At 54.1% G+C, this 23,604-nt stretch overlaps 1 protein-coding gene across 7 annotated transcripts in view; it reads right to left on the minus strand.

Annotated features, from left to right (window-relative positions):
• DTNB (dystrobrevin beta) overlaps positions 1-23,604 on the minus strand; it is a 188,488-nt gene that overhangs the window by 55,869 nt on the left and 109,015 nt on the right. For all 7 annotated transcript variants that reach the window (XM_054002118.1, XM_054002116.1, XM_054002114.1 and 4 more), the window contains 2 exons: positions 22,936-23,032; positions 15,431-15,451 (listed from right to left, as the gene is read on the minus strand). In XM_054002118.1, the coding sequence (XP_053858093.1) occupies positions 15,431-15,451; positions 22,936-23,032 (118 nt within the window). The remainder of the gene's footprint in view (positions 1-15,430; positions 15,452-22,935; positions 23,033-23,604) is intronic.

Raw genomic sequence — 23,604 nt, forward strand, 5'->3', positions numbered from 1 at the left:
TCCCTGCCATGGCAGGGGTGGCACTGGCTGGGCACTGGGACACCCTGGGACAGTGGCAGTGTCCCTGCCATGGCAGGGGTGGCACTGGCTGGGCTCTGAGGTCCCTCCCAAGCCAAGCCAGTGTGGGATTTGCTGATTCCTACAAGAAAATCCTGAGCAGTGAATTCATGGTTCTGCACACTCGGTGGCTCTGCAGGGACACTGCTGCTCAGCCTTTGGGGCATTCCTGCTGTTCCTGGACATTCCTGCTGCTCCAGGACATTCCTGCTGCTCTGGGACATTCCTGCTGTTCCTGGACATTCCTGCTGCTCCGGGACATTCCTGCTGCTCAGCCTTTGGGGCATTCCTGCTGCTCTGGGACATTCCTGCTGCTCCAGGACATTCCTGCTGCTCTGGGACATTCCTGCTGCTCTGGGACATTCCTGCTGTTCCTGGACATTCCTGCTGCTCTGCCCCTGGACATTCCTGCTGCTCTGGGACATTCCTGCTGTTCCTGGACATTCCTGCTGCTCTGGGACCTTCCTCCCATTCCTGGACATTCCTGCTGCTTTAGGACATTCCTGCTGCTCTGCCCCTGGACATTCCTGCTGCTCTGGGACATTCCTGCTGCTCCGGGACATTCCTGCTAACACACTGATAGCACACTGATAACACACTGATAACACACTGATAGCACACAGATAACACACTGATAACACACTGATAGCACACAGATAACACACTGATAACACACTGATAACACACTGATAGCACACAGATAACACACTGATAACACACTGATAGCACACAGATAACACACTGATAACACACTGATAACACACTGATAGCACACAGATAACACATAGATAGCACACATATAACACACTGATAACACACTGATAGCACACAGATAACACACATATAACACACTGATAGCACACTGAGAGCACACTGAGAGCACACTGAGAGCACACAGGTAACACACAGATAACACACAGATAACTGATAACACACAGATAACACACAGGTAACTGAAAACACACAGGTAACACACTGATAACACAGAGATAACTGATAACACACAGGTAACTGATAACACACAGGTAACACACTGATAACACACAGGTAACACGCAGGTAACACACAGGTAACACACAGATAACTGATAACACACAGCTCGCACACAGATAACACACAGATAACACACAGGTAACACACAGGTAACTGGTAACACACAAATAACACACTGATAACACACTGGTAACACACTGATAACACACAGATAGCACACAGCTCACACACTGATAACACACAGATAACTGATAACACACAGGTAACACACAGATAACACACTGATAACACACAGCTATCACACAGATATCACACAGATAACTGATAACACACAGCTCGCACACAGATAACACACAGGTAACACACAGGTAACTGATAACACACAGGTAACACACTGATAACACACAGGTAACTGGTAACACACAGATAACACACTGATAACACACAGATATCACACAGATAACTGATAACACAGAGATAACACAGAGATAACACACAGGTAACACACAGGTAACTGATAACACACAGGTAACACACAGATAACACACTGATAACACACAGATAACACACAGATAACTGATAACACACAGCTCGCACACCTCAAACAGTCCCAAAGGAAACAGAAAAGCTGCAGAGGGTGCAGCGGGGCCCTTTGCAGGCAGGGCCCGCTCAGGAAATGGAGCCCAGCCCATCCTCGGCGCGCTTTTAACGATCAGCTCGGTCTGAAATCCCCCCAGGGCACCCCCTGCCCGGGCAGGCAGAGCGGGCTCTGCTCCGTGCCTCGGGCTCCGGGGCCCGCAGCGAGGCAGGGCTTGGGAGACAGGGACGGGAACAAACTCCTGCCTGTGTGTAGGGAGGATCCAGAGGGTGAGTAAGGGCGCAGGAATGTGATTCAGGGAAGGCATGAATGGAGCAGGGGCCGGGCTGCCTGCTGGCTGCTCCCCAGCCTGGAGAAACCACAGGGCCCTGACAGCTCTGCCCGGGCTGGAAACCACCTCTGCTGCTCCAGAGCAGGACTAAATCTATCCAAGGGCTCCCTGCTCACTCCAGAGCAGGACTAAATCTACCCAAGGGCTTCCTGCTGCTCCAGAGCAGGACTAAATCTACCCAAGGGCTCTCTCCTTATTCCAGAGCAGGACTAAATCTACCCAAGGGCTCTCTGCTCACTCCAGAGCAGGACTAAATCTACCCAAGGGCTCCCTGCTGTTCCAGAGCAGGACTAAATCTACCCAAGGGCTCCCTGCTCACTCCAGAGCAGGACTAACCCCAACCCAGAGCTCTCTGCTCACTCCAGAGCAGGACTAAATCTATCCAAGGGCTCTCTGCTCACTCCAGAGCAGGACTAAATCTACCCAAGGGCTCTCTGCTCACTCCAGAGCAGGACTAAATCTATCCAAGGGCTCCCTGCTGCTCCAGAGCAGGACTAAATCTATCCAAGGGCTCCCTGCTGCTCCAGAGCAGGACTAAATCTACCCAAGGGCTCTCTCCTTATTCCAGAGCAGGACTAAATCTACCCAAGGGCTCTCTGCTGCTCCAGAACAGGACTAAATCTACCCAAGGGCTCTCTCCTTATTCCAGAGCAGGACTAAATCAACCCAAGGGCTCTCTGCTGCTCCAGAGCAGGACTAACCCCATCCCAGAGCAGGACTAACCCCAACCCAGAGCAGGACTAACCCCATCCCAGAACTCTCTCCTTACTCCAGGGCAGGACTAACCCCATCCTGGGCTCCCTACTGTCCCAAGCTGTGTCCCAGTGCCCCCCAACCCCGTGTGACAATGGGAACAGGGCACGAGAGCCCCTCTGGACCAGCAGGGACCCCATCCCCAGTCGAGCATCCCAGCATGGTTTGGGCTGAAGGGACCTCAGAGCCCACCCAGTGCCACCCCTGCCGTGGCAGGGACACTGCCACTGTCCCAGTGTCCAACCCCAGTGTCCAGCCTGGCCTTGGGCACTGCCAGGGATGCAGGGGCAGCCACAGCTGCTCTGGGCACCCTGTGCCAGGGCCTGCCCACCCTCACAGGGAACAATTCCCAATTCCCAATCTCCCATCTAGCCCTGCCCTCTGGCACTGGGAGCCATTCCCTGGCTCCTGTCCCTCCAGGCCTTGTCCCCAGTCCCTCCCCAAACCCTCTCAGCCCTGCCCAGCTGGGCACAGAGGGCAGAAGGGGCTGGGCACGGCTCCCTGAGCCCAGAGAAATTCCTTCAGGAGCCCTTCCAGCTGCGGGTTGGGCATCCTGGGTGAGTGGAACTGTCCCTGCCCATGGCAGGAGTGAGGCTGGATGAGCTGGAGGGTCCCTTCCCCCCCAGGTCCCTCTGGGGTTCCCTCCAGGAGACCCCTGGACATGGGCTGGGGGTGGAGCAGCAGCCCCAGAGCTCGGCCCGGCCCCACCCGGGCTGGGCTGTGCTCAGGAGAGTCCCTGGAGCTGGGACAAGGCTCTTCTCAGGAGCCAGGAGCTGGAATCTCCCTGCTGGGACACAGCTCCGGTAGCACAGGGCACTCCCAACAGCCAGCACAGCTCTGGGAGGCTGGGGAGTCCCAGGACACCAGGATCCCAGAACCCCGGAATCCCAGGACACCAGGATCCCAGAATTTCAGGACACCAGGATCCCAGAACCCCAGAATCACAGAACCCCGGGATCCCAGAATCCCAGAATCACAGGATCTCAGAACCCCAGAATTCCAGGATCCCAGGATCCCAGAACCTCAGAACCCCAGGATCCCAGAACCCCAGAATCACAGGATCCCGGGACACCAGGATCCCAGAACCCCAGAATTCCAGGATCCCAGAACCCCAGGACCCTAGAATCCCAGAACCCCAGAATTCCAGGATCCCAGAACCCCAGGGAATGTCCCTGTTACAGAGCTCTGGAAGGTTGGGAATTCTCTCCCAGGGCTCTGGGAGGGTTGGGAATTCTCCTCTCCCGGGCTCTGGAAGGTTGGGAATTCTGAATTCTCCTCTCCCAGGGCCCTGGAAGGTTGGGAATTCTCCTCTCCCAGGGCTCTGGGAGGTTGGGAATTCTCCTTTCCCAAGACTCTGGAAGGTTGGGAATTCTGAATTCTCCTCTGCCAGGGCTCTGGGAGGTTGGGAATTCTCTGCCAGGGCTCTGGAAGGTTGGGAATTCTGAATTCTCCTCTCCCAGGGCTCTGGAAGGTTGGGAATTCTCTCCCAGGGCTCTGGAAGGTTGGGAATTCTGAATTCTCCTCTCCCAGGGCTCTGGAAGGTTGGGAATTCTCTCCCAGGGCTCTGGAAGGTTGGGAATTCTGAATTCTCCTCTCCCAGGGCTCTGGAAGGTTGGGAATTCTCTGCCAGGGCTCTGCAGCCCTCGGGAAGGACAGGGCTGCTCGGAGGTTTGGGCTGTGCTGAGCCAGGGCTGAGTGGTTCAGCTCACTGAAGGGGCTGTGCCCGGGCACTGCTGCAGGGCATCCCCCTGAAACACCCTGAAACTCTGAACAAAATGTGAAAAAAAAACCCCTGAAACACCCTGAAACTGAACAAAATGTGAAAAAAACCCTGAAACACCCTGAAACTCTGAACAAAATGTGAAAAAAACCCTGAAACACCCTGAAACACTGAACAAAATGTGAAAAAAAAACCCTGAAACACCCTGAAACACCCTGAAACTGAACAAAATGTGACAAAAAACCCTGAAACACCCTGAAACTCTGAACAAAATGTGACAAAAAACCCTGAAACACCCTGAAACTCTGAACAAAATGTGAAAAAAAACCCCTGAAACACCCTGAAACTCTGAACAAAATGTGAAAAAAAACCCCTGAAACACCCTGAAACACCCTGAAACTCTGAACAAAATGTGAAAAAAAAACCCCTGAAACACCCTGAAACACTGAACAAAATGTGAAAAAAAAAACCCTGAAACACCCTGAAACTCTGAACAAAATGTGAAAAAAAACCCTGAAACACCCTGAAACTCTGAACAAAATGTGAAAAAAAACCCTGAAACACCCTGAAACACTGAACAAAATGTGAAAAAAAAAACCCTGAAACACCCTGAAACACCCTGAAACTGAACAAAATGTGAAAAAAACCCTGAAACACCCTGAAACACTGAACAAAATGTGAAAAAAACCCTGAAACACCCTGAAACACTGAACAAAATGTGAAAAAAAAACCCTGAAACACCCTGAAACACTGAACAAAATGTGAAAAAAACCCTGAAACACCCTGAAACACTGAACAAAATGTGAAAAAAAAAAACCCTGAAACACCCTGAAACACTGAACAAAATGTGAAAAAAAAACCCCTGAAACACCCTGAAACTGAACAAAATGTGACAAAAAACCCTGAAACACCCTGAAACTCTGAACAAAATGTGGAAAAAAACCCTGAAACACTGAACAAAATGTGAACAACCCCTGAAACACCCTGAAACTCTGAACAAAATGTGAAAAAAAAACCCCTGAAACACCCTGAAACACTGAACAAAATGTGAACAACCCCTGAAACACAATGAAAACACCCTAAACCATCCCCGAAACTCTGAACAAAATGTGAAAAAAAACCCTGAAACACCCTGAAACTCTGAACAAAATGTGAACAACCCCTGAAACACCCTGAAACTCTGAACAAAATGTGAAAAAAAACCCTGAAACACCCTGAAACTCTGAACAAAATGTGAACAACCCCTGAAACACCCTGAAACTCTGAACAAAATGTGAAAAAAAACCCCTGAAACTCTGAACAAAATGTGAAAAAACACCTGAAACAGAACAAAATGTGAAAACCCCTGAAACACAGAACAAAATCTGAACCAAACCCTGAATCACAGTGAACACAACCTGAACCGTCCCTGACTCACACTGAACACCCTGCACAATCCCTGAAACTGAACACAACATGAACAATCCTTGAATCACACTGAACACCCTGAACAACCCCTGAAACACCGAACACCCTGCACAATCCCTGAAACTGAACACCCTGAACAACCCCTGAAACTCTGAACAAAACGTGAACAACCCCTGAAACACTGAAAACACCCTGAACAACCCCTGAAACACATTGAACACAACCTGAACCATCCCTGACTCACAGTGTACACCCTGCACAATCCCTGAAACTGAACACAACCTGAACAACCCCTGAAACACTGAACGCAGCCTGAACAATCCTGACACAGACTGAACACCCTGCACAACCCCTGAAACTGAACACAGCCTGAACAACCCCTGAAACACTGAACACCCTGAACAATCCCTGAATTACACTGAACAATCCCTGAAACACTGAACAATCTGAACCATCCCTGAAACTGAACACAGCCTAAACAATCCCTGAATCACACTGAACACAACCTGAACAATCCCTGACTCACACTGAACACCCCAAACAACTCCTGAAACTCTGAACAAAATGTGAACAACCCCTGCAACACAATGAAAACACCCTGAACAACCCCTGAAACTGGACACAGCCGGAACCATCCCTGAAACACTGAACAAAATGTGAACAACCCTGGAAACACTGAACACACCCTGAACAACCCCTGAAACACAATGAAAACACCCTGAACAACCCCTGAATCACACTGAACAATCTGAACAATCCCTGAAACTGAACACAACCTGAACAATCCTGAAACACACTGCACAATCTGAACAATCCCTGAAACTGAACACAACCTGAACCATCCTTGAAACACTGAACAAAATGTGAACAACCCTGGAAACACTGAACACACCCTGAACAACCCCTGAAACACAATGAAAACACCCTGAACAACCCCTGAATCACACTGAACAATCTGAACAATCCCTGAAACTGAACACAACCTGAACAATCCTGAAACACACTGCACAATCTGAACAATCCCTGAAACTGAACACAACCTGAACCATCCTTGAAACACCGAACAAAATGTGAACAAACCCTGAAACACTGAACAAAATCTGACCCATCCCTGACTCACACTGAACACAACCTGAACAACCCCTGAAACTGAACACAGCTGGAACCATCCCTGAAACACTGAACACCCTGAACAATCCCTGAAACTGAACACAGCCTGAACAATCCCTGAAACACTGAACAATCTGAACCATCCCTGAAACTGAACACCCTGAATAATTCCTGAATCACACTGAACCCCCTGAACAACCCCTGAATCACACTGAACACCCTGAACAACCCCTGAATCACACTGAACTATCTGAACAATCCCTGAAACACTGAACAATCTGAACCATCCCTGAATCTGAACCCCCTGAACAACCCCTGAATCACACTGAACCCCCGGAACAACCCCTGAATCACACTGAACCCCCTGAACAACCCCTGAATCACACTGAACACCCTGCACAACCCCTGAATCACACTGAACCCCCTGAACAACCCCTGAATCACACTGAACACCCTGCACAACCCCCGAATCACACTGAACCCCCTGCACAACCCCCGAATCACACTGAACCCCCTGAACAACCCCCGAATCACACTGAACACCCTGAACAACCCCTGAATCACACTGAACACCCTGAACAACCCCCGAATCACACTGAACACCCTGCACAATCCCTCAATCACACTGAACCCCCTGAACAACCCCTGAATCACACTGAACCCCCTGAACAACCCCTGAATCACACTGAACCCCCGGAACAACCCCCAAATCACACCGAATAAAACCCGACCCGTCCCTGGCTCACACAGAACAATCTGACCCGTGGGGGCAGAACGGGAGCTGCTGCCTGCCTCCCCACGGGGGTGAGGAGAAAGCTCCCCAGGGCCGCCCGGGGCTGGCTGGGTGGCCACACGCCCGCTTCTGCTGGCCAACGCGAGCCTGCAGCTGCGAGCCCTGTGCTCCGCTCCGCCCGTGCCTTCCCGAGGGTTCCGTGCCAGCTTTCAGCCCCTCTGAACAGCCCGTTTGGCACCGGGGCCGTTCCCTGCTGCTGCAGCTCTGGGAGGGTTCGGGGACCAGCGTGGCAGCGATGCGCGCCCTCGGCAGTCCTGCGGCGCTGCTCTGGGCCCCGACAGCTCCGGGGCTGCTGCTCGGGCTGCAGAACAGAAAGGGTTAACGTTTCCCAGCCCTGCCGAGCCCCTCACAGCTGGGACAGGAGAGGGGCTGGGGGAAACTGGCGTTTTGCTGCATTGCTGCACTGCACGGCATTGCACTGCATTTCACCGCGTCACTGCCCTTTACCGCATTGCTGCATGTCACCACATTGCCACAATGTGCTGCATTGCACTGCATCTGACCACATTTTACTGCACCACTGCCTTCAGTGGCATTGCTGCATGCTACTGCATTGCTGCATTGCACGGCATTGCTGCAATGCACCGCATTTTATTGCATTTTACCATATCACTGCCCTTTACTGCATTGCTGCATGTTATCACATTGCCACAATTTGCTGCATTTTACTGCATCTGACCACATTTTACTGCACCGCTGCCTTCTGTGGCATTGCTGCATGCTACTGCATTGCTGCATTGCACGGCATTGCTGCAATGCACCGCATTTTATTGCATTTTACCATATCACTGCCCTTTACTGCATTGCTGCATGTTACCACATTGCCACAATTTGCTGCATTTTACTGCATCTGGCCACATTTTACTGCACCACTGCCTTCTGTGGCATTGCTGCATGCTACTGCATTGCTGCATTGCACAGCATGTTACCACATGACTGCCTTTTACTGCACTGCTGCATGTTACCACATTGCCGCATTTTACTGCATCTTACTGCATCTTACTGCATCTTACTGCACATTACCACATTTTACTGCATTTTGCCACATTACTGCCTGTAACTGCATTGCTGCATTTTACCACATTCCCCCGCATTTTCCCGCATTGCTGCATTGCTGCACTTTAATGGCATTTAACATAATTTTACGGAATTGCTGCATTTTACAGCATTACTGCATTTTACCGCATTGCTGCATTTTACGGCACTGTTGCATTTTCCTGCATTGCTGCATTGCTGCACTTGAATGGCATTTTACATCATTTTACCAAATTGCTGCATTCGACAGCATTGCTGCATGTTACGGCATTACTGCATCTTACAGCATTGCTGCATTTTATGGCACTGCTGCATTTTACTGCCTGGGCCACAGCAGGGCCAGCAGGGCTGGGAACAGCGAGGTGGGCCAGGAACAGCACGTGGCACCGGAACGGCACCTCCAGAACGGGCCCTGCTCCTGCAGGGCTGTGACATCACACAGGGGCTGTGACATCACACAAATGCTGGGACGTCACTCCAGGGCTGTGACATCACACCAGGGCTGTGACATCACACCGGGGCTGCGACATCACACAAATCCTGTGACGTCACACCGGGGCTGTGACATCACACAAATCCTGTGACGTCACACCGGGGCTGTGACATCACACCGGAGCTGTGACATCACACCAGGGCTGTGACATCACACAAATCCTGTGACGTCACACCGGGGCTGTGACATCACACAAATCCTGTGACGTCACACCGGGGCTGTGACATCACACCGGAGCTGTGACATCACACTGGGGCTGTGACATCACACCAGGGCTGTGACATCACACCAGGGCTATGACATCACACCAGGGCTGTGACATCATTCCAGGCTCTGTTCCTCTCAGGCTGTGACATCACTCCAGGGCTGTGACATCACACCAGGCTGTGACATCACACCAGGGCTGTGACATCACTCCAGGGCTGTGACATCATTCCAGGCTCTGTTCCTCTCAGGCTGTGACATCACATCAGGGCTGTGACATCACACCAGGGCTATGACATCACTCCAGGGCTGTGACATCACTCCAGGCCCTGCTCCTCCAGGACAGAACAGAACCTGCCCAAGCCTCGCTGGGAGATCAGCTCTGAGCATGGGGCACCAAATCCCCTTCCCCCAGCACGGCCAGCACCCAAAATCATCCAACTAAACCCCAAACCAACCTGCAACCCACACAAAACAACCCTGCAGGTAAAATTAATTACAAAAAACCCCAAAACCAACCTGCAACCCACACAAAACAACCCTGCAGGTAAAATTAATTACAAAAAACCCCAAAACCAACCTGCAACCCACACAAAACAACCCTGCAGGTAAAATTAAATACAAAAACCCCAAAACCAACCTGCAACCCACACAAAACAACCCTGCAGGTAAAATTAAACACAAAAAACCCAAAACCAACCTGCAACCCACACAAAACAACCCTGCAGGTAAAATTAAATACAAAAAACCCAAACCCAACCCTACAACCGATCCCAACACAGCCCCAAGCACAATTCCCACCACAAACACCCAATAACCAACCACAAACCCCAAACAAAATATGAACTCTTCCAGTGCTTCAATCCTCCTTCAAATTAAAAAACCAAAATACAAACATAAAAATACCCATAAAAATATAAACCTCAAACAAAATATTAACTCTTTCAGTACTTCAATCCTCCCTCAAATAAAAAAAACAAAATACAAACATATAAAAAACAACATAAAATCCTCAAAATCAATAAAAATAATTTAAATCCCAAAAAAAAAAATAAAAATATACCTAAATCTTAAAACTAAAATCCCCTTATAAATCTATAAAAAAACCTCTATTTCCCTATAACACATAAAAACCATTAAAAATCAAATTAATATAAAAGAAAAACCTCCCTAATAAAATAACTATAATCCCATAAAAATTTAAACAACAACAAAAAAATACTATACCCCCCCCAAAAAAATTATATTCCCAAAAATGAAAAATAATTTTAAAAGTGAACAATAAAAACTTTTACCTTTACACAGCTCATCTTTAAAACAAGAGCCCATCAATGACTGCACCTCCCTGCAGCCGCCGGGAGCAGACGCCGTGCCCCTCCCCGATGTAAATTCCCTCCAGCCTGCCCTGAACCTCTGAGCCAGGCAGAACGGGGGCTGCAGCCCCGGCAGGGCGGGGAGAGCAGAGGGAAAAAATCCCAAAAGGATTTGTGTGGATTTTGGGATCACTGCTGCTGGTGATGTGCTGCTGGGCCTGACCCTGAGCGCTCTGCTTTATTCACCTTCAGCCCTTAATTCAGTTCAGTCCTTAATTCACCTTCAGCCCTTAATTCACTTCAGTCCTTAATTCACTTCAGCCCTTAATTCACCTTCAGCCCTTTATTCACCTCAGCTCCTTACTCACCTTCAGCCCTTTTTATTCACCTTCAACTCTTTATTCACCTTCAGCCCTTAATTCACTTCAGTCCTTAATTCACTTCAGTCCTTAATTCACTTCAGTCCTTTATTCACCTTCAGCCCTTTATTCACCTTCAGCCCTTTATTCACCTTCAGCCCTTAATTCACTTCAGTCCTTAATTCACCTTCAGCCCTTTTTATTCGCCTTCAGTCCTTAATTCACTTCAGTCCTTAATTCACCTTCAGCCCTTTTTATTCGCCTTCAGTCCTTAATTCACTTCAGCCCTTTATTCACCTTCAGCCCTTTTTATTCACCTCAGCTCCTTACTCACCTTCAGCCCTTTATTCACATTCAGCCCTTTATTCACCTCAGTCCTTAATTCACCTCAGTCCTTAATTCACCTTCAGCTCTTTATTCACCTTCAGCCCTTTATTCACCTCAGCTCCTTACTCACCTTCAGCCCTTAATTCACATTCAGCCCTTAATTCACCTTCAGCCCTTTTTATTCACCTTCATCCCTTTATTCACCTCAGTCCTTTATTCACCTCAGCTCCTTATTCCCCTTCATTTCTTTATTCACCTCCAGCTCTTCATTTACCTTCAGCCCTTTATTCACCTTCATTCCTTCATTCACCTCAGCCCTTTATTCACCTCAGTCCTTTATTCAACCCAGATCTTTGTTCACCTTCAGCCCCAGCAGAAATTCTGCCCTGGCTGAGGGCTGGGGATGCCCTGGGACACTGGAGCCTTCTCCTGCAGGGAGCTGCTCCTCATCCTCCCTCTCCCACAGCCAGGCTGGAGGGGCTGGAACAGCCCGGGACAGGGGGAGGTTGTGAACTTCTCTGTCCAGTAACAAAATACCACCCAAACCCACGGAGAAGAAGGTGAAGGATCAGCCTCTGCTCTAAAACCTCCATCTTGCTCCGTGTACATTACTGTGTTCTAAAACCCCAAACTGTGAGTTTTTGTCTCAGGTGGGAATTGGGGGTGTGTGTTCTATTTCCATCTGTCAGAGGTGGGGCAGTTCTCTTCTGTTCATTTTCTTTATCTCTTCCACAACCCATCCTCCCTCCAGGAGATCTCTTCTGTTCATGGGCCATTGATTATTAATTATCTGCTGTTCATGGGCCATTAATTATTAATTATCTGCTGTTCATGGGCCAGTGGGTGTCCCTGCATGGCTGAGAAAATTCCATCATCCCACTGAGAGATGCTCCAGGGGAGGAGCCAAGCATTCCTACCTGGATACAATCTGAGGTTTTGGGACACCACAGCAGCCTTTGCCCACTGCATTCCCAGAGGAGCAGCTTTCTGCCCCACTGCATTCCCAGAGGAGCAGCTTTCTGCCCCACTGCATTCCCAGAGGAGCAGCTCTCTGCCCCACTGCATTCCCAGAGGAGCAGCTTTCTGCCCCACTGCATTCCCAGAGGAGCAGCTTTCTGCCCCACTGCATTCCCAGAGGAGCAGCTTTCTGCCCCACTGCATTCCCAGAGGAGCAGCTTTCTGCCCACTGCACTCCCAGAGGGAGCCCAGGCCCATCCACAGCAGCCCTGGAGCTCCAGAGGAAAACTCCAGCCTTGTCCAGGATCCTGCTCCAGCAGAAGCACAGCTGGCACTGCAGGAGGGCTGAGCCCCCATGGAATGGCACTGCTGCCACCACCCTGACCCACAGCCTGCCAGGGCCTGCTCTGACTCTGGCAGGGTTGGTTTTGTTTGTTTGTACTATTGCATTTGTATTTTTAATTTTCCTAATAAAGAACTGTTATTCCTGCTCCCGTATCTCTGCCAGAGAGCCTCTTAATTTCAAAATTATAACAATTCAGAGGGAGGGGGTTTCCATTTTCCATTTCAGGGGAAGCTCCTGCCTTCCTTACCTGTCTTTTCAAACCAAGACAGATTTCCACCCTGTGACATCACACACTTCTAACCAACTCCACACCCGTAATCCCAGCGCTCTCAATCCATTTTGGAAACCTTCTCCAGGGCCTCAGGCCAAAATGCAGAGCTCTCCTGGGGGCCAGAGTCTGCCAGCACAGGAAGGATAAAATTCTCAGCACCAGAACTCCAACCCCACTGTCCCTGCCCGGGGCTGGGGGTGGAACAGGTGAGCCTGAAGGTCCTTCCCACCCAGGCCAGCTGGGGTTTGCTGTTCCCAGGGCGATGGACAATCCCCAGCAGCCTGTTCTGAACACCACAGGTGGCCTGGCTGCTCCCAGAGCTGCCTTTGCAGCACAGCCAGGCTGGGACCTGTGTGTGCTGCTCAGCCAGGTGGGATTTCTCAGCCTGTCCTGGCATTCCCAGCCTTTCCAGGCTGCACCTTCCCAGCCAGGTGGGATTTCTCAGCCTGTCCTGGCATTCCCAGCCTTTCCAGGCTGCACCTTCCCAGCCAGGTGGGATTTCTCAGCCTGTCCTGGCATTCCCAGCCTTTCCAGGCTGCACCTTCCCAGCCAGGTGGGAGCAGCTCAGCCTGTCCTGGCATTCCCAGCCTTTCCAGGCTGCACCTTCCCAGCCAGGTGGGATTTCTCAGCCTGTCCTGGCATTCCCAGCCTTTCCAGGCTGCACCTTCCCAGCCAGGTGGGATTTCTCAGCCTGTCCTGGCACTCCCAGCCTTTCCAGACTGCACCTTCCCAGCCAGGTGGGATTTCTCAGCCTGTCCTGGCACTCCCAGCCTTTCCAGGCTGCACCTTCCCAGCCAGGTGGGAGCAGCTCAAGCCACTCCGGGCCATGCAAAGGGAGGATGTAAAATATCAACTCCTTCAGACCAGCAACGTGTCCTGTGGTTGTTCAGAATCTGCCTTTTCTTGAGCTGCAAATCAACTTTGGCTCCCTCATTCCCGACTCCAAAGGGATGGGCCCGGATGGAATGTCACTGTGCTGACATTATTTCAGTTTTGGCTCTTTATCCTCCTCCTGACACAGTGTTCCAGGGAGAAAAGGGACATTAAACTGGCCAGCTTCTTCACTGATCTCACATTTACCCTCTTCCCACACCCACAATCCAGATGAAAGCACAGCACAGGAGAACGGGGTCAGGACACAGCTCTGCCTTTCCCTGCAGAGATTATTCCCAGGAGCTGAGCTGGGCAGGAGAAGGGCTGGGATGGAATTCCCAGAGCAGCTGGGGCTGCCCCTGCATCCCTGGCAGTGCCCAGGGCCAGGTGGAACAGGACTTGGAGCAGCCTGGGACAGTGGGAGGTGTCCCTGCCATGGCAGGGCTGGCACTGGGTGATGTTTAGGCCCCTTCCCACTCAAACCATTCCAGGATTCCCTGGATGAGCCGGGCTCCAGTGGAAGGTGCCCACTGGGCAGCACCTCAGGCTGGCGACAGAGCAGCAGCACAGACCCAGCCAGGAGTCACCAAGGCCACGTAAAGCCGAAGCGCTTCCAGCAGTAGGTGCTGCCCCAAAATGTCTCATTTCCCTGCAAAAAGCGAGTCCCCAGAATTGCCAGTCACGGTGTCCAACGTGCAGAAACAGCACACGGAGCCCCCGAGGGCGCCGAGCACGGGTTAACCCTCACCGAAGCTTTCGGCTGTGAAGGAAACCACGTCTGAAAATGCTGCAAGCAGCAAACATCTGGCTGCTCCCGAGGAAAGCAGAAGGGCTCCCTCTGGAGTGGATCCCGAAATTCACACAGAATTCACGGAAATTCGCAGAAGGGCTCGGGCTCGAGCAGGGAAAATGGGAATCAAAGGGGAACAAAGCCCAGGCGTTCTTGCCCTCCCGTTCCTTCCCTCATCCTGTCTGCAACGAGCACCCCGGGAGTCCTTCAGGGAGCCTCTGCCAGCACTGAAGGAGATGGAGCCATGCCCGGAATATTAAGTCATTAATTAGTTTTCGTGCACGGACTTGTCTGTGGCAAGGAGGCAAAAGAAAGGATTCCTGAAGAGGCAAGAAAGCTTTCTCAGCACGTGGAACCCTCCCAGGGATCTCCCACAAATCAGGTACGGAGCCAGCTGAGAGTCCCTGTTCCCATGGACGTGCAGGATTCCACAAAAGCCTCATCAGCCCAGCCCAGGGCAATAAACTTCCCTGGAAAGGGAGGGAGGGAGGGAGGGAAAACTCTGGGACACACACACAAACCACGCTCTGCTGGAAGCTGAGGGAGGCTGTGCTCCAGCTGCCCAGCAGAAAAGCCCCCCCCCCCAACCCCATTCCCAGGGATTATTTGCATACAAGGCAATTAACAGAAAACGGATTTCATGCAGGAAGGGGAAAAAAAAAAAAAAAAGTCAGATCACCTACAAAGTGAAGTCACTTACTGCCTGCTTTTGCTCTTCTTCCTAGAGACGTGGGCAAAAGGTGAAGAGAGAGAGAGAGAGGAAAGGTCAGTCATCACGTGAAAACGATGATTTTCACACAAAACACCCAGCCCAAGGACAGGACTTCAGGGCACGAGGGCTGTGGGCGAGCACAGGTGACACTTGTCCCACTCAGATGGCCTCTGGTGGTGGCCACAGGGCAGCAGCTGGGATGGGGATCCCGGCAGGGATCCCTGGGCACAGGAGGGGACAGCCAGGGGTGTCTGCTCCTTTGGGCAGGACCTCATGGCCTCAGCCTGGCACAGGGGAAGGTGCCCTGCCCGTGGCAGGGGGGAGCTGCGTGGGCTTTGTGGTCCCTCCCCACCCAAACCGTGCCACGATGCCCTCCTGCTCCAGACCTCAGAGGCCACAGAGCCCAGACCCATCCCCTGAAGTCTGGAGCTGCCTCTGGGAGTGCCCAAAGACACAAATGTGCCAGCACGGAGCCCCAGCAGCAGAACATTCCCCCTGGCACTGCGGGGCCTCTGCCAGGGCAGCGGAACCAGGGCGGGGAGGGCGCACACCAGGGATGCTGAGCAAGGCAAGAGGTGCAGGGAGAGCAGCTCCTGCCCTGCAGCACCTCTCAGTGCAAAAGAAAAGGTGAATTTCAGGGGGATTCCTCCCCTTTCGAAGCAGGGAAATGTCCCCTGTGACTGGGCCTGGGCTGGTGGAGGCACGTCCTGCCTTCAGCTCCAGGAGAATGGCTGGGAATGAGCAAAATGTCAGCCAGGCAGAGCTCCCTTGGAAATTCAGGCGTTTCCATGGACTCTGTCCTCTCCCAGACAAGAACCAGCACGGGTCAGACCCTGTGTGTGACACAGGGGCTGCAGGAGGTGCTGGTGGCCCTCGTCTATCCCAAAGCAGCAATTCCAGCCCTCTCAGGTGACTCCCTCCACCCTGGCCCTGCAGCAGCAGCGCGGCCCGGCACAGCCCCCCCAGAAATTCAGGTCATGGGATGAAAATCCTGGGATAAAAGCTCCTTCTGGCCTGGAAATCCATGAACCCATTTGTCAACGTTCCCCTGCTGATCTCCCATCTGAGCAGGATTAACCAGAACCTTTCCCTTAATTTAAAGCAGCTTCTCCTCGCTGACCACTGCGAGCCGTTTTCCCACCCAGCCCTGCAGAGCAGCCCGGCAAGGGCTGGGGGAGAATTCCGTGGCTTTCAGCTGGCATTTTGGGGGTTTTCTGCCAAGAGCTGGGGTTCCTTCAGGTGTGTCTTTGGTGTTGTCTGGCAGCTGTGGGGGCCTGGCTCTGCTCAGCGCCCTCCCCACATCCCAAATTTCCCCTCGTGCCTCCACCCGCGACTCGCGGGACCAGATGGGGACCCAGGGCAGGGGAAAGATCTTCAATCACCTCCACCCCACAAAAAAAAAAAAAAAAAAAAAAAAGGTGTAACTTTGACAAACGAGGCCCTGGCACTGAGCACAGATGTGGGAAGCCCTCTGAGGAAGGCTGGGCTGGCTGGGGCTGAGCAGGGCAGGAGAAATCAGCCAGGAAATGGCCGTGGAGGAAATGCAGGAGTGAGATGGGATCTGGCTGCTGCATTTCCCTGGAGCTGACAGTGAGAGCCCCGCGAGGAGCACACGGGGGTCCCCGGGGATCCTCACCAGAGCCAGGCCAGCCCTGGCACCAGGGGGGCTGCAGGAAGGAGGCACTGAGGGAAAGCCACGCCAGGGCTGGATGGAGACACAGCCCCAGCACGGTTTGGGTGGGGAGGGACCTGAAATCCCACCTTGGGACACCTGCCACCATCCCAGGGGGCTCCAGGCCTGTGAAAGCTGGCCATGGACACCTCCTGGGGTGGGGCAGCCCCAAACCACCCTTCCTCCCCTCCCAGTCCAGCCTGTGACCCCAGAGATGCCCAGCACTGGAGAGCAGGCAGAAGGGTTAACGCTCCCTGGGATGGTTTGTGGGGAGCCCTCAGAAACCCCAACCCTGAGTCCCAATTGCTGCAGCCTGGGGAGGTCCCTGAGAGGGACCGGGGACACAGGGCAGGACCCCAGGGGGGTCAAAATCAGCTCTGCACAAACAACCAGAGGGGGCAGAAATCACAGAATGGGGAGAAATAACAGAGTGGGGAGAAATCACAGAATGGTCAGAAATCACAGAGTGGGGAGAAACCAGAGAGCCAGAAAGGTCAGAAATGACAGAGTGGTCAGAACTCAGAGTGGGGATGGTCAGAAATCACAAAGTGGTCAGAAATCACACAATGGGGAGGGTCAGAAATCACAGAGTGGTCAGAAATCCCAGAATGGGAATGGTCAGAAATCCCAGAATGGGAAGGGTCAGAAATCACAGAATGGGAATGGTCAGAAATCACAGAATGGGAAGGGTCAGAAATCCCAGAATGGGAAGGGTCAGAAATCCCAGAATGGGAAGGGTCAGAAATCACACAATGGGGAGGGTCAGAAATCACACAATGGTCAGAAATCACACAATGGGAAGGGTCAGAAATAACAGAATGGGAATGGTCAGAAATCACAGAATGGGAATGGTCAGAAATCACAGAATGGGAATGGTCAGAAATCACAGAATGGGAATGGTCAGAAATCACAGAATGGGGAGGGTCAGAAATCACAGAAGGATCAAAAATCACAGAATGGTCGGAAATCACACAATGGGAAGGATCAGAAATCACACAATGGGGAGGGTCAGAAATCACACAATGGGGAGGGTCAGAAGCCACAGAACCAGAACTGGTTTGGCCTGGAAGGGACCTTGTCCAGGGCCTTTCCCTGCTCCCAGTGCCACCAGCACAGCGTGGGGACAGTGGATGGACCCCAGGGGACAGCCATGGATGGCCTGGCACAGACAGAACCATGGAATGTCCTGGCCTGGGGGGACCCACAGGGACCATCCCAGCCCCTGAGCCTGCCCAGACCCCCCCAAATCCCACCCTGGGCACCCCTGGCAGCGCTGTCCAAAGGCTCTGGCAGCCTGGGGGCCGTGCCCATTCCCTGGGGAGCCTGGGCAGTGCCAGCAGCCTCTGGGAAGGAACCTTTCCTGAGATCCATCCCAAATCCCCTGGCCCAGCTCCAGCCCTTCCCTGGGTCCTGTCCCTGGCCCAGAGATCCCTTCCCTCAGGAGAAGCTGCTGACACCTCCAGGATCTTTCCTCGCTCTCCTTTCCTTCGGAGAGGGATTTGAGGCCCCAAACTCTCAGGCAAGCAGAGCTGGGTGAGCTGAACCCAGCCCTAAATGGTGAAATGAAGGCAGCATTAAAAATGTAAAAAATACTGCATAGGAAAATGGGGGAAAAAAAAACCAAAAACATAAAAGCTTAACAGCTGATGTAAATTATACATGAACAGTCTTGAAGAGCTCCAAGTGATGAGAGAAGCTAAAACCTGGCGGGGAAAAATCGTGTCTGGCAGGGCTAAACCCGCTGAAAACGAGAGAGCTGGAAATAAACACCGACATCAGGAAGAAAGCAGAGCCTGGGGGCAGCACGGCCGCGGCTGAGATCCCGAGCAGGGCGGGAGGGAGGGACAGAAGGACGGACCCTGTGTGTCCCCATCCCCTGCCCTGCAGCCGCAGCAGCAGGCAGGGCAGCTCTGCCACCCGTCCTGAGGAAAGGTGTCCGAAAAACCGACCAGAAATGGGATTTTCAGCGCAGCAGGCCGGGGAACCTGCAGCTTAAAATGACAGCCTGAGCTCAGAGCTGCCCGGGAATTTGGGAATTTGGGAATTTGGGAATTTGTGCTGGCCTCTGGCACGCCCGGGGCTGGGCTGTGGAGAGCCAGCCAGGGAAGGGAGGCAACTTAAGGGAGAGAAACTTATTGGGGAAAAACGAAATGGGACCTGGCAGGGGCTGAAGGGGCTCCAGGGAACATGGAGAGGGATTTTGGACAAGGGACAGGAGCCAGGGAATGGCTCCCAGTGCCAGAGGGCAGGGCTGGATGGGAGATTGGGAATGAGGAATTGTTCCCTGTGAGGGTGGGCAGGCCCTGGCACAGGGTGCCCAGAGCAGCTGGGGCTGCCCCTGCATCCCTGGCAGTGCCCAAGGCCAGGCTGGACACTGGGACACCCTGGGACAGTGGCAGTGTCCCTGCCATGGCAGGGGTGGCACTGGGTGGGTTTGAGGTCCCTCTAACCCAAACCAGTCTGGGATTCCAAGATTGCTGTGATTTTAGAAGTCAGACATTTATGGGCTGAGCAGGAAAAACACAGAGCAGAAGCACCGGCCTCAGGAAAAGCAGAATTCCCAAACTTGGCCAGTGAGTGGCTTCAGGAAAAGCAGAATTCCCAAACTTGGCCAGTGAGTGGCTTCAGGAAAAGCAGAATTCCCAAACTTGGCCAGTGAGTGGCTTCAGGAAAAGCAGAATTCCCAAACTTGGCCAGTGAGTGGCCTCAGGAAAAGCAGAATTCCCAAACTTGGCCAGCGAGTGGCCTCAGGAAAAGCAGAATTCCCAAACTTGGCCAGCGAGTGGCCTCAGGAAAAGCAGAATTCCCAAACTTGGCCAGTGAGTTGTGCTCAGGTGCACAGGGAGGGGAAATAACCCAGGCCCTGCTGAGGGGGCTTTGATCTTCACCTCCTGTGTGGACATTCCTGCCCAGGATGGGGACAGGGGCTGGAATTCCTGCCCAGGATGGGGACAGGGACTGGAATTCCTGGCCAGGATGGGGACAGGGGCTGGAATTCCTGCCCAGGATGGAGCAGGGACTGGAATTCCTGCCCAGGATGGAGCAGGGGCTGGAATTCCTGGCCAGGATGGGGACAGGGACTGGAATTCCTGCCCAGGATGAAGGGAAGGGCTGGAATTCCTGCCCAGGATGGGGACAGGGACTGGAATTCCTGCCCAGGATGGGGACAGGGACTGGAATTCCTGCTCAGGATGGGGACAGGGACTGGAATTCCTGCCCAGGATGGGGACAGGGGCTGGAATTCCTGCCCAGGATGGGGACAGGGACTGGAATTCCTGCCCAGGATGGGAGCAGGGACTGCAATTCCTGCCCAGGATGGGGACAGGGACTGGAATTCCTGCCCAGGATGGGGACAGGGGTTGCAATTCCTGCCCAGGATGGGAGCAGGGACTGCAATTCCTGCCCAGGATGGGGACAGGGGCTGGAATTCTTGGCCAGGATGGGGACAGGGACTGGAATTCCTGCCCAGGATGGGGACAGGGGCTGGAATTCCTGCCCAGGATGGAGCAGGGACTGGAATTCCTGCCCAGGATGGGACAGGGACTGGAATTCCTGCTCAGGATGGGGGCAGGGACTGGAATTCCTGCCCAGGATGGGGACAGGGGCTGGAATTCCTGCCCAGGATGGGGACAGGGACTGGAATTCCTGCCCAGGATGGGGACAGGGGTTGCAATTCCTGCCCAGGATGGGAGCAGGGACTGCAATTCCTGCCCAGGATGGGGACAGGGGCTGGAATTCTTGGCCAGGATGGGGACAGGGACTGGAATTCCTGCCCAGGATGGGGACAGGGGCTGGAATTCCTGCCCAGGATGGAGCAGGGACTGGAATTCCTGCCCAGGATGGGACAGGGACTGGAATTCCTGCTCAGGATGGGGGCAGGGACTGGAATTCCTGCCCAGGATGGGACAGGGACTGGAATTCCTGCCCAGGATGGGGACATGGACTGGAATTCCTGGCCAGGATGGGGACAGGGACTGGAATTCCTGCCCAGGATGGAGCAGGGACTGGAATTCCTGCCCAGGATGGGACAGGGGCTGGAATTCCTGCCCAGGATGGGGGCAGGGGCTGGAATTCCTGCCCAGGATGGGACAGGGGCTGGAATTCCTGCCCAGGATGGGGACAGGGACTGGAATTCCTGCCCAGGATGGGAACAGCCCAGCTGAGGAGTGCTGGGGATCATTTCTGGGGATCCATGGTCCCTCCCGAGTGCAGAGCAGCTCCCACTGTTCCTGGGACCAGCCAGATGTGCCTGTCCCCCCTGTGCCACTGTCACTGTCACCCCTGTGCCACTGTCACCCCTGTGCCCCTGTCACTGTCACCCCTGTGCCACTGTCACTGCCACCCCTGTGCCAATGTCACTGTCACTGTCACCCCGTGCCACTGTCACTGTCACCCCTGTGCCCCTGTCACTGTCACTCCTGTGCCACTGTCACTGTCATCCCTGTGTCACTGTCACCCCTGTGCCACTGTCACTGCCACCCCTGTGGCACTGTCACTGCTACTCCTGTGCCAATGTCACTGTCACCCCTGTGCCACTGTTACTGTCACTGCCACCCCTGTGTCATTGTCACTGCCACCCCTGTGCCACCGCCACCCTGCCAGGTCTCTCCCCCCTCTCCCCCAGCACCCCCAGGGCTCCCAGGCTCTGCCCAGGCTCTGCCCAGGCTCTGTCCCAGCCCAAGGCCAGGCTCTGCCCCAGCTCTGCCCAGGTGTGCCAGGCTGGGCAGGGACAGCTCTGCCCCAGGTGTGCCAGGGGCTGTTCAGGGCAGCTCCTGAGCTCAGCCAGAGCCCAGGTGTGAGAGGGTTGCTCTGCCCCAGGTGTGCCAGGGCAGCTCTGCCCCAGGTGTGCCAGGGCAGCTCTGCCCACGTGTGCCAGGCTGGGCAGGGACAGCTCTGCCCCAGGTGTGCCAGGGTTGCTCTGCCCCAGGTGTGCCAGGCTGTGCAGGACAGCTCTGCCCCAGGTGTGCCAGGCTGGGCAGGGGCAGCTCTGCCCCAGGTGTGCCAGGGCAGCTCTGCCCCAGGTGTGCCAGGCTGGGCAGTGACAGCTCTGCCCCAGGTGTGCCAGGGCTGTGCAGAGGCAGCTCTGCCCCAGGTGTGCCAGGCTGTGCAGGACAGCTCTGTCCCAGGTGTGCCAGGGCAGCTCTGCCCCAGGTGTGCCAGGACAGCTCTGCCCCAGGTGTGCCAGGGTTGCTCTGCCCCAGATGTGCCAGGCTGGGCAGGACAGCTCTGCCCCAGGTGTGCCAGGGCAGCTCTGCCCCAGGTGTGCCAGGCTGTGCAGGACAGCTCTGCCCAGGTGTGCCAGGGGCTGGGCAGGGGCAGCTCTGCCCCAGGTGTGCCAGGGGCTGGGCAGGGGCAGCTCTGCCCCAGGTGTGCCAGGCTGGGCAGGGACAGCTCCTGAGCTCAGCCAGAGCCCAGGTGTGCCAGGGTTGCTCTGCCCCAGGTGTGCCAGGGCAGCTCTGCCCCAGGTGTGCCAGGCTGGGCAGTGACAGCTCTGCCCAGGTGTGCCAGGCTGGGCAGGGCAGCCCCTTGCCCTGGCAGCCACCCCCTGCCCTGCTCCCCGTTTATTTCCCGGTGACAGGGGGAGTGCTGAGCCCCAGGTGCCAAACCAAGCTCCTTCAAAGCACTCCAGGTGTCGGGTTCTGGGTGTTTTACCCACACAAACCCGGGGCAGCACTGACCCCCTGCACCCCCCTGGGATGGGAATGGCTCTTGGCAATCTCCTGCTGCTCCTCAGGAAGGGATTTGAGGGAGTGACAGCAAAGCAGGGGTCCCAGAGCACCCGGGGCAGGGAGGGAGGGATGTTCTGCGGGAGGTTCCTTACTTTGAGCAGCTTCATCAGCCCCTCCAGCTGCACCATCAGCTCTCTTCTGCTCTCCTGCAGGGCTGACATCCTCTGCTCCAGCTCATCCTTCCTCTGCCTGTGCCAGGGACACGGGAGAGAGAGGAGAAATGAACTCAGGGCGTCTCAGGGAATTGTGAAAGCGACCCTGGGTCCCATCACCGTCCTGCTCCCCGTTTGAACACCCGGAGGGAAGCTCAGCACCACGAGCCTGCGGGGGACAATGCCCTGCTGCCCCCACAGCCCCGGCACAGGGAAGCCCTGCCCAGCACTTGGGGGGGAAAAAAAAAAAAAAAATCCACTTTTTGTGTCTCTGAGCATCAGAGCCCGGCGTCCTGCGGAGCTCAGGCAGAGCAGGAGGAGCTCTGGGAGCAGGGAGAGGGAAATGCGAGGGGAGGGAAGGCTGCGGGCGCGGGGGGAGGCTCCGGAGTGACACAGCGGCCGGGACACGTCCCCTGCAGCAGCAGCAGAGCAGCAGCGACCTTCCCTTCCCTTCCCTTCCCTTCCCTTCCCTTCCCTTCCCTTCCCTTCCCTTCCCTTCCCTTCCCTTCCCTTCCCTTCCCTTCCCTTCCCTTCCCTTCCCTTCCCTTCCCTTCCCTTCCCTTCCCTTCCCTTCCCTTCCCTTCCCTTCCCTTCCCTTCCCTTCCCTTC

Source organism: Vidua macroura, chromosome 35, assembly GCF_024509145.1.
Source record: "Vidua macroura isolate BioBank_ID:100142 chromosome 35, ASM2450914v1, whole genome shotgun sequence".
Lineage (NCBI taxonomy): Eukaryota > Metazoa > Chordata > Aves > Passeriformes > Viduidae > Vidua > Vidua macroura.